Genomic DNA, 11,910 nt, shown 5'->3' on the forward strand with positions numbered 1-11,910 from the left:
CCACCTTTAAAGGAAAATTAACTGATTTTTTTTCTCCTAATCAAAAACAATCTAATCACAGTTAAATCCTTCTTATTCAGAGAACACATGTAAGCCATAGTTTAGCCATAGTTTAGGCAAACGACTAACCTACAAGTCATGAGCACAAATGGCGTCTAAGGCATTTAACAACGACCCATAAATTAATCCCCTGGATTGAATTCATGAATCCTTACATTAGCTTCAATTACAGGGAATTTAAAGGCAAAGTTTCCGAAGTCTTTTTTTTTTTAATCTCACTTTCATTCAGACTTTTATTATAGTGTTGAAAATCCTCTTTCAACAAATGCATCCAATCTAAGCCACCAAAACATCAAAACAAAATGGAAAAATATAGTTTTGCAAGTTTAACACCATTGTGATAAAATTCCATTCTTTTTCCTTCCTTGATGACTTTGATTGGATTACAGGTGGATAATGCAATTCAGGGCACATGACCAGGCTGTGGCTGTAGCCTTTCTTCCAGCAGGTCCCTTTACAATGAAGTTATCACTACCCGATCAGAATTTCCCCGAATCACCAGACCAAGGTGAGCAGATTGCCTGAGCTGCTTACTTGCTCATGACTATGCCCCTCTTAAACACACACAATCTGAAGGTATGCAATCTCCTTTGATGAAACCATGGGTGCTTCTTTTTCACTTCTCCTTCCACAAATTAGTCTTTGTAGAGAACTTAGTCAAAGGACATTAACACCATGTGGAAAAGTAGAAGCTTGGACAACTTCTTTTTCTTGGCAAGTTAAATTAGAACTCCTTCTCCAAATCTTCCCCCTCCCCTACAAGATTCCCTTGTACTTGAGTTTAATCAGTCTAAGTGTATCAACACAGCCTAAGTCTTTCAGTCAATAGCTATCTCAGTTTATGACCAGCAACCATTGTCTGACTAATGTAAACCCACCTTTAACTACACCTAATTGTATTCATTTTTGGAACACTTTAGCACAATAGGGAGTTACCACTATGGTGACATTGCCTTGCCCTCTCTTGTTTGAAAAGAGTCCCTTCCTTCTGTCAGTGGACACAAGGGACAGAGGTTTTGCCTTTGAAAGGTTGAATGGGTGTTTACTTTGGTGGGAGTTAACTTAGCACATTGTTGCAAACCCAGCCTTGGGACTATAGAATTTATCAAGGAACAGTTTTGTCCACATTCTTTCATAACACTAAACGTGAGATCAGCCCCACCATTTGGCCATTGGTCTAAAGATGCTTTGCTTTCATTTTATTGTTCTTTGCTTTTTCTTCTTTTTGAGCAAGATGGTGTCAATAATAGGTTTAATTGTCATTTGAATCATCCTTAGTATTTCTTTGATTAATGTGAAAATTTATTTTAGTAGCATGTTAATTCTGTGCAGATACAATTGCGGAGGGGGCATACATTTCTTCTAGGTTAGAAATTTTGTTTAGAAAACATTTGTTGTTTTCTTGCTTGAGAGTAAACCCTGTTGACAAACTTTTGCTTAACCTTCAGTTTTAATAAGTCACAACCAGATTCTGCATGCAGCAGGCTAAGTAAATCACATTATGGCTTAGTGTGCAACATGTGAACCAAGTCACAAGTTACTGTAAGATGCAAGTTTATGTTTTTCAGTTATGGATGCAAGATCTCATTTTGGTCTCTTTTGCTTTGTACTGATTCTGATTAAAATTTTTGATGAAGTAAAAACCCTTTCTAGTTCCATGTAGAATAGTTTAATAAAGTTCTTGTATCATTATTACCATTTCCCTTTTTACTATAATGGACCTACTTACCAGCATTAAAATGTCTCTCACTTTCATCATCTTAATAGTTCAACATGCATCATCCACATTGAAAGTATGATATATGCAAATTTGCTTAGAGGTTATTAAACCAAAGACTGATAGGTGTTTTTAATGCAATCTTATTCATGTCTATTCAATAGGATTTATTTTATCAACATGAATAGGACTGAGCCCAAAAAATTACTTCCAAAGAATTATGAACTATATATAACTATACCCCTAAAGGAACTAATTGTGAAGGTCTTGAAATATTGTTTTCCTTTGTTCAGATGAAAATAATTTTACCTACAGTTCCCCTTCTATGGTAAGTAATGCTGTTGCAATTTCTCAGGTGGACATCATCCATTTACAAGCTTGTTACCTGATTGCATTTAAAATAATCTAATTAAACTTTGTTCTCTGTTAGCAATAGCAGTTTCACAATCCATTTACACCTTTCTAGGTGATTTTAATTTAGGTGATCTTAATCTCAAATAATTTGTCTAATCCTTTAGACAAAAAGGGGGAAGCTGGCAACTAGTAAAACTGTCTCAGCAGGTTATTTGATGGGCTTATCAGTAGTATGATTTGAGATCTTTGCATTTCAATACATATCTTGGCTTGTTTGAAATCTCAGTTTACAAACTGAAGTTTGTTTGCAATTTGGGCTACTTAACATAACCATAGTGCCACCTGTTAAACTGACCTCCAGTTCCCCCTGCCCCATTGTCATTTTAATAACTATATTTAATGATACTGGGAACAAAAGCAGGTAGGGAAGCAATTTTAGTATCTGGATGATCATGGAATGGTTAGAGGTGGAAAAGACTGTTAATCAAGAATCCAAATCAGTGTATCCACATATCAGCTTGAACACTATTAACAGGAAGTACATTATTAGCAGAAAGTCTTCTGCATGCTGCAATTAGAGAAGGAATGGTGACTTGTTAACAATCAGTTCTTACCCAAGAAACAAATCCAGGTCAAAATTGGCCAACATAAAGAATATTAAATGAAACTTGTGAAAGTTGGACCATAAGGAAGGTTGAAGGCCAAAAATTGAGGCCTTTGAACTATGGTGCTGGAGAAGACTCCTGCAAGTCTCTTGGACTGCAAGGCAATCAAACTGGTCAGTCCTAGAGGAGATCATCCCTGACTGCTCTTTAGAAGGCCAGATCCTGAAGATGAAACTCAAATACTTTGGCCACCTAATGAGAAGGAAGGACTCCCTGGAGAAGAGCCTAATGCTGGGAAAGATTGAGGGCAAAAGAAGAAAGGGATGATAGAGAATGAGGTGGCTGGATGGAGTCACTGAAGCAGTAGGTGTGAGCTTAAATGGACTCCAGCGGATGGTAGAGGACAGAAAGGCCTGGAGGACTGTTGTCCATGGGGTTGTGATGGGTCAGACATGACGCAACTAACAATAGCAACAACAAAGAATATTAAAGTTGATTTTACTAGGAGTCCAAAGCAAACTGGTTGAGGCTGTGATCCTGCATAAGGTACCTGGTGGACTTACGGTAATAGAAGAAAAGTGTATTAATTCTACTGAACGTTTCACTTCTGAGAGTGATTTGGGGACTTTTGCTGAAGGGATCCCAGAGAGGGCGCTCATGGCCTTGCGGAGAGCCAAATGAAGTCATTCTAACAGTAAGCCTTCCTTTTCTCAGTGTTCCTGGTGCCTCGTTCATATATCATAATCTATTAAATCATTTCTATAGATGCACTTAAATTTCCATGTACCGACAGCAGATACAAGCAGCAGATACAAGCAGCAGATAAAGCCAAAACATCACCACCAATCATTATATAGCCTTTTCTGGCATGTTGTTCGGGTTTTCCCAACCGGGTGCCCACAGATGTGTCAGACTTCCCAAGATTGTGTGCCCCACCAGTTAGGCACCATGTGTCAGACTTCCCAATATACATCAGGGCAGCACCTAGTTGGAACAAGGGAGCCCTGTTAAGTTACTGTGGCTGGATTTAGACACAAATTTATCTTAACAGGCGTCTGCACCACCTGTTGAATAATCAGCCTTGAGAACTCAGATCCTTCACTGTACTTCCTTTAAGTGGCTAAAATGAGGACCCAGATTGTTGGGGTCCATATGCTGACTCTGTAAACCGTTTAGGGAGGGCTGTAAAAGCACTGTAAAGCGGTATATAAGTCTAAGTGCTATTGCTATTCAAAGCAAGAATCTTGCTTTTACATTTCTCCAAATTCAGCCCCCCCAAAGCATCTGCGGGACGGCGGACAAGACAGGCATCAACCTCGCGGGGATTCCTACAACTTGCCGCTCAGGAAACGGACACCCACCCCGCGTGTCCGCAATACTCATCGGAGAGGGAAAAACTCGCGAGGGCCGGCGCGGAAGACCGTTATGGTCCGTGGGGTGGGGGTGGGCGTGGGGGGAGAGAGGAGAAACGCTTTGCGGATTTCCCGCGCAGGAAGACGGTCGGCGGGCGGTTCCCCGTTTCTGACAAGCGCAGCACGTGTCTTTTGCAAGCATCATTCCCCCACCCCTCCCTCTAGGGAATCGAAGCGGCGATTTCTCCCCGCGGTGCTGGAAGTAAATGCTGAACCAGCATTTCAAATATCCCTTTTCTTAACTTGGAGGAGAGCAGGACCCACTCCTTCCATTGCCCCGGAAACGCGTCAGGAAACGGACGCATCTTTGTCCCGCGATCGCCACCCATATTTCGGGGTTAAAGCCCCCTCCGGAGGGTCTCGAAATAAGGGTGGCGATCGCGGGACGTTGCCTCCCAGGAGACGTGTATGTGTGTGTGTGTGTGTGTTTGTGTCGATTCCTTGTACTTTTACTTGCAAGCGTTTGGTGTGTCGGGACGGGAAGGCAGCCCAGCGCAAGGTAGGGCGGGGATTATGGGGCGTTAATAAACCCCAACGCAGTTGGAAAGCCGCCGGAGTAAGAAGAGCTTCAAGCGCTTCCACGTGTTTCGATCGGGGAACCTCGTTGAACCGCGTGGGCTTCGTTCCGAAAAGGCGGGGGGGGGGGGGGAAACGCCAACCGCGTAATGGACACCCGGGAACACAAGTCGCTCAGGCAGGAATGGCTTAAGGCGCGTTTTGCTAGACTTCGCGGAAAGGGGATGCGACACTAAAGGCTGATCCCCTAAACTCAGGGGTCCCCAAACTTGGCAACTTTTAAGATTCGTGGACTTCAACTCCCAGAATTCTCCAGCCAGCTGCAGCTGGCTGGAGAATTCTGGGAGTTGAAGTCCACGAGTCTTAAAAGTTGCCAAGTTTGAAGAGCTCTGCCCTTAACCGCGTTCAGGCAAGGCTGCCCTGTGCCGAGTCCGACCCGCAGACGGGTTCTTCTTATCCCCGCTCCGAGTGAAGGTGATGCCTGGCTAGACACCCTACCCCACCCCACCCCCGCGGTTTCTGTGGAGCGGTCCGGCAGCTCCGGAGTACCCCTCCGCCTGGCCGGTGGGGTTTTGTTTGCGGAGCACCTGCTGGGAAGAGGCTCGCAGCTGGACCCCTCCCTGCCTTTGTCCATTGGCTGCCAAGTGACACGGGGGGGAGAGGGGGAGGCGGATCGGCCTCGCCCACCTGCCGCCCGGCCCATATTAAGCTCGTGGCTGAGCCCGCTCCTATTGCTTTACATCGCGGCGGCCTGGGCGAGCGATAGGAGGCAGGATCCCGGTTTATTGGGGAGGAAAGGAGAAAAAGAAGCAGCGGCAAGGCGAGACTGCAGTGGGCTGTTTTTTTAACCGCAGTGCATCGGAGCCGCCTCCGCCGGAAAGATGCCCCGCTCCTTCCTCGTCAAGAAACACTTTTCGGCCAGCAAGAAGCCCAATTACAGCGAATTGGAAAGCCAGACAGGTAGGCGCTGCGCCCGGGATAAGAGAGGGTGGCGAGGCGCTGGTATGGGGGCTGTGGCAGCGCTTGGGGCGGGGGGCGAGAGGACTGGCCAACTTCAACCGGCCCGTCAGGGACCGCCTTGGGTGGGCGAGTGGGTGCCGGATTCAGCGCAGCGACTCTTGCTGCAAGTTTCCCGCGAATAACTTGGGGCAGGAGAAACGTGTGGATCGGAGGACGCGGAGCGGCGGATACTAACCTAGCAATTAGGGAAGGGAGTAATCCTGGGTTTTTAAGGTGAGTTTAGGTGCCATCCAGTCGGGCTCGGCTGGGAGACAGCGGAACAAGCTCCCACAAGTAGTCCACGGGGAACGAAATCCCTTTGAACTCGGCGGGCCGTCCTTCCTTCCGAAGAGCTCAGCAGCGGAATGCTTGCTGTAAACCAGCTGCTTTTTTCCCTTTTTCTTTTTTGACTTGGGCATGCAAAACTCCCGTCTGCCTTTGCCACCACTCTTAAAAACCCGGCTTGAAGCCAGGGAAGCTTTCCAAGGAGTGCTGCCTTATGCTGGGTAGGTTTTGATGTTTTGACCTCCCCCGGGGCTAAATTGCAACGCAAAGGGATGCTTCAGATTTTGTTCCTCAGATTTCTGGCCCTTTGCATGTGCCCAGATAACTTATTCAAAGGCTCCCCGAAGCATGTCAAAAGAAGGCAGGGTTGTTGTGTCCAGTTCTGCAGGGTTGGTTTTTTTTTTCCTTTCTAACCGATTGCCTTTGGTCTCTTCCTTGCAGTGATCGTCTCTCCCTTTTTGTACGACAAATATCCCTTGTCTGCCATCCCACAACCAGACCTCTTGAGTGCTGGCTCTTACTACCCTCCTCTAGTCTGGGACACTGGGCTGTTCTCTAATTTCTTCAACTCAGAATCGGAGTACAAGAAAAGTGCAGCTTCTCCACCCAGCCCCGATTCCAAGCCCCTGGACCTGACCTCCTTGTCGAGCGAAGAGGAAGATGGCAAGACCAGCTCTGACCCACCCAGCCCGGCCTCCTCGGCCACCGAAGCCGAGAAATTCCACTGCAGCCAGTGCAGCAAATCCTACTCCACTTTTGCCGGCCTTTCCAAGCACAGACAGTTGCATTGTGATTCCCAGACCAGGAAATCTTTCAGCTGTAAATATTGCGAAAAGGAATATGTGAGCTTGGGGGCTCTCAAGATGCACATCCGAAGCCATACCTTGCCCTGCGTGTGTAAGATCTGCGGCAAAGCATTCTCAAGGCCATGGCTGCTGCAGGGCCACATCAGAACGCACACTGGTAAAGCTGAATTCTTCTGTTTGTTGTCTCTGGTCCTTGTTATCTTCCTCTCTTATCTTTCCTCTATCCCCAGTCCTCTCTAACTTGCTTGTAACCTGATTCACGTCAACACTGCCTGTTAGCTTATCAGAGGAGATAAGGGTCTCCAGAGGGTGTTTCTCTGAAAAGACAAAAAAAAATTGCTGTTTTAATTAAGACCTTTTAAAAACAGATTTGCCCGAAATCTGCATTCCTTAGGCTTAATACTTGCCCAAGCTCTTGATTTAATTGATTTTGGGCTCCCTTTTTGTATTCACTGGTTATGTTTCCACAACATCTGAAGAGCCCCAAACTAGTCCCATTATAGCACAGTATGCAACAAAATTCAATTAATTTAGAGTTTAATATGTGGCTTAAGTCCATATAACCCCAAATAAAGGGTATCCTGGAAAGCTAGAATATCTTTGTAAGCAAATCTAGGTTAATGTTTATAAGTAAACGGCATTTTTCCTCCGTACCTATATTACTTGGTTTTTATCCCATCTTTCTAACCAGAGGCCATTGCCTCTGCACAACACATTGGTCCAAAAATTAGCCAACATTCCAGCATGTTGTGTGAATGCAGGTCATGGGAATGGTGGTCCTAGATATTCTGTAAGCATAGAAAATTGGATTGATTCAGTTAGTATTCTTGCACACACTGCCATCCTAAAGCAGCTACCTGGTTACTACTCCCACCCTTTTCCCATTGCTTTTGTTAGTTTACATAAAGTTTTGGAGTGGTCCTGGGGAAGTGATTCCACAGCCACATCATCTCATGCCTATTTAGTTTGGACACAGACGCCTTGAAGCCAGCTCAGCAGGCACTCCATCATGTGAATCAGCCTTGAGTCATTTCAAGCACACACACAATGTGTGTGTGTGGAGGGGTGGGTTATTGTACTAAAAAGGGCTTGCTAGCATTGCAGACTAATGCAGGGCAAGCCAGTGACCAAGCCCTCCTCTCTTTCCCTTGCCTGTATTTGCTTTTCAACCCTCCTTGCAAGGTATTTCCTATTTTCTTCCCCCCTTCTTCCTCTTCTTTCTTGTCTAACCTAAGGTGCTAAACAGGGGCCATATACATTTGCAGGGAGGGAGGGGGAGGGGGAGGGAGGGGGAAACAGCATACTTCCTCATTTTTCCTATATGGAAGGCCCCTGAAGCTCCCTCTGTGATATCTGACGCCTTCCCTGGTTGCAAGCAGAAAAAGCTGGCTTCTGGGCACACACAAAAAAGCGGTGTTGGGAGATGCTTCATTCCAGCATTGTTTGCCTAATGGGACCGTGGAAATGGGGAAGGGCTCTTGGAAACCCCGGGAGCAGCCTTGGCAGGTGCTCTTAAGGGAGCTGGGCTTGCTCTTCCCTTCCTGCACCTGTTACTGTAACGCCCCAGGCCGAACACCAGATTCCACAGCTGCGGCTTTTTTTTGAGTGTTTAATCCAAGGAGTATCACATTTACAATGCTTTTCCCCCCAAGCAGCTTTTGTGTTGGGTGGGTGGAAAGGGGGGTGGGGGGGTGGCAGGATCCTTTAATTGTTACTTAGTGCTGATTTCACACCCTTTTAAAAGTCCTACTAAAGATGACTGCCTGAAGGAAGCCAGAAAGACTTAATTGTGCTTTCCAAATTGAGCAGCCTGTTAAGGGAGCTCCAGAAGGAATTTTCCTGTTAGGAATTCGACCCTGCTTAAGTTGGTTGAGGCTTGGAGGAGGGAGGGGGGGGGGAGGAGAAGCAAAACCAGGGAAGGATGTGGTTATATTGGAATGGGGGATACAATTAATGTTTCAGCTTTTTGCTGCACTTGGAAGAAGAGGGCATTTTGCACCATGCTATGAGCTCTTGTATTTTATGTAAACCGGTGCAATACATGTATTACCTCTGGTATCCAAGAACATTATTCTCCAGATAAATATGCATAGGATCTTGTTGGAGTTTCCTACTCACTTACTTTGAACCAAACTCCATTAGAATAAAAGTAAAAGCTTCCTGATTCCAGGTGGATTTTTGATGCTAACTTGGATACAACTATTGTGGCAAGAATTGGGGAAGGAGAGGGGGGGAGATGTTAACCCACAACCTAGTATAGGAATTACTTAGTGGTCTCCCATCCAAGAACAGACTACTTTCCTTAGCTTTTAAGGACATCCTTGATAAGCACAATCCAGCCTCAAAATTCAGGCCCTGCTCTTTGTCCTTTAAAATAGGGAGCCTTGGTTTTTAACCCTTTATTTTGGAATCCAGATCTGCCTGATTTAAATGTGGCCTAATGTCTTACATATAATTGAGGCCTTTGAACTATGTTGCTGGAGAAGACTCCTGCAAGTCCCTTGGACTGCAAGGGGATCAAACCAGTCAGTCCTAGAGGAGGTCAACCCTGACTGCTCTTTAGAAAGTCAGATCTCAAATACTTTGGCCACCTAATGAGAAGGAAGGACTCACTGGAGAAGAGCCTAATGCTGGGAAAGCTTGAGGGCAAAAGAAGAAGGGGAGGACAGAGAATGAGGTGGCTGGAAGGAGAGAAGCAGTAGGTAGGCGTGAGCTTAAATGGACTCTGGAGGATGGTAGAGGACAGGAAGGCCTGGAGGAACATTGTCTATGGGATCATGATGGGTCGGACATGTCTTTGCAACTAACAACAACAAATGTCTTACATACAAAACCATTTATATATTTGGTGATTCAAGCAGAATTTATTTCCAAACTATGAATTGTGCTCTAAAGATTTGCTTAAACCTGGGATGAATCTTGGATTTCCATAAACATGTGTCTTTTACTAATAGTGAAAGATTAGGATATAAAGGGTCAGGAGGTGATTTTTTTTTTCTTACTTCTGTCACATGTTTTGTCAAGATTCAGGCTGATGATCCTTTTTCTCCTTTTATCTTTCTAGGGGAAAAGCCATTTTCCTGCACACACTGTAGCCGGGCCTTTGCTGACCGCTCCAATCTCCGTGCTCATCTGCAGACCCATTCAGATGTTAAGAAGTATCAGTGTAAAACTTGTTCCCGGACTTTCTCTCGCATGTCCCTTCTCCACAAACACGAAGAAACGGGCTGCATTGGGACCCGTTGAATCCCATGGACTCCTCCTCCACGCCAAGCCATTTATTGTTAACTAGTGTCCCTAGGAAAATAGTTCCGCTGAGCTGCCACAAACAGCTTATATTGACATCTGGTTGTTTCCAGCTGCTTCAAGCCTTAAAGCATCATACACAATTGCTTCTTTCACTCTTTGTCTTCAAGAGAATTTTTCCAAACCTGATTTGTCTCTGTATTCCCTTCCCTGGGCCCTCCTGGTGGCAAAATGTTTCTTGATTCAAACCCATGCATGACCATTGCTTCATCAGAAATGATGGGTTGCCAAACAAACATGGGATGATATTTTAAAATGAGCTTCTAAAACCTGGTGCTCCCCAGGGTGGATAACAGTCCCCAGAATCTTTAGAAATATGGATATTTTGGGGGGGGCCAGGGAATTCAGTTATGTTAGAGCTCACATTCTGCAGGGTACCAATATGGGAACAGCTGCTCCAAAAACTGACATGTAGCTAAAAACACCTTGAGCTGCTCAACTGGGATCAGATACATCCTTGTAGGCAGATTATAAGGATGACGATTACCTCTTTCTCCTGCCCCCTGCATCTGGTACTCCAAAGTTTACTGTCACTAATCATGCCAGCTTTCATATCTTAACAGCCACTCAGTCCTCTCCCCTCAGAATTTCTTCCAAGTTCTTCAAAGCCATCTTGAGTTAACAGCATTCGCTAACGTTTTACAAATGGGGAAAAATATTCTGAGTCTCGTGCCTACCTTGCTTGAAAGATCAGTTCTTTGGGGGGGGGGGGGGGTTTAACCCTTAAAAAGAAGACAACTAGAATAATAGATTCACAGTAACTCATGACCCTGAATTGATATGTCTCTAAACAAAGGGCAGAAAGCTAAGTGTTAAAAAAAAAACCGGCCTCCCTACCATCTCAAACTCTCCTTAGTGCAGCTATGCAGGGATACAGTATTTCATTAGTTCTGGGTCAGCAGAGGGATAATTCGCAGTGCTTCAAAGACTCATGTCTGCAGAAGGCACTGGGTAAGCCATTCAAAGCAAGGCTCCTGTTTACAAAAGCAGCTATGCACTCAAGCACCTGTTAATATGACTTCTTTTAACAACTGCTTTTTTTCAAAAGAACTGTGACTAATAGCAGGCACTTGTCAGGCGATTCAATAGCTGCCTGGGCAGGGAAGGCTGCCCCATTGACAGGTGTGTGCCAAAAGAGCTACTTAAGGTTATTGACAGGTGCCTCCTGAATGCATTTCTATTGTACATTGTTTCCACATCAACAACAACAAAAAAAGACGGGAGGTTGGGGGGGGGGATAAAAGGGTATGTTTACATTTCAAAGGTACACTGGTATTTATATATTTTTGTGCCACAATTTTATACTGAATTTTAAAAAAAATACTTTTTATATATAATTATATACAATTTATTGATATTCAATAAAAAGGGTAATTTATAATTTGGCTTTTGTGCACTTTTTTTTGGCCATACTTCCGTTTAGTCATTTGCCATGATTCAGGAATTGACAGGTGTGAGTAACACTCGACAAGTGATTTGCAACTCACAGATCAAATGCTTCGATTGGGATGCTAGGAGCTTATTCCAGAATATCAGTGGATCCATTGGGCAGTGTTGGGAATTCCGGCTCACTACGCTGCTTCCCAGTGACTGCCTGTGAAGGAATGTGCTGCTTGATCAAGAAAGATTGTCCAAATTTTGTGAGATACAATTGCACTTAAGATATAAATCATAGGAAGCAGATTATTTGTTGTTAATTGCGAAGTCGTGTCCGACCCATTGCGACCCCATGGACATCATTCCTCCAGGCCTTCCTGTCCTCTACCATCCCTCGGAGTCCATTTAAGCTCACCCCTACTGCTTCGGTGACTCCATCCAGCCACCTCATTCTCTGTCGTCCCCTTCTTCTT

General features: G+C 44.9%; 1 protein-coding gene across 1 annotated transcript; it reads left to right on the forward strand.

Annotated features, from left to right (window-relative positions):
• Positions 1-5,070: 5,070 nt before the first annotated feature.
• Positions 5,071-11,073, forward strand: SNAI1 (snail family transcriptional repressor 1). The gene is made up of 3 exons (XM_032218548.1): positions 5,071-5,624; positions 6,390-6,911; positions 9,819-11,073. The coding sequence occupies exons 1-3, from the start codon at positions 5,546-5,548 to the stop codon at positions 9,998-10,000; spliced, it is 783 nt and encodes a 260-aa protein (XP_032074439.1). The 5' UTR covers positions 5,071-5,545; the 3' UTR covers positions 10,001-11,073.
• Positions 11,074-11,910: the final 837 nt, after the last annotated feature.

The sequence above is a fragment of the Thamnophis elegans genome, chromosome 5 (genome assembly GCF_009769535.1).
Source record: "Thamnophis elegans isolate rThaEle1 chromosome 5, rThaEle1.pri, whole genome shotgun sequence".
NCBI lineage: Eukaryota > Metazoa > Chordata > Lepidosauria > Squamata > Colubridae > Thamnophis > Thamnophis elegans.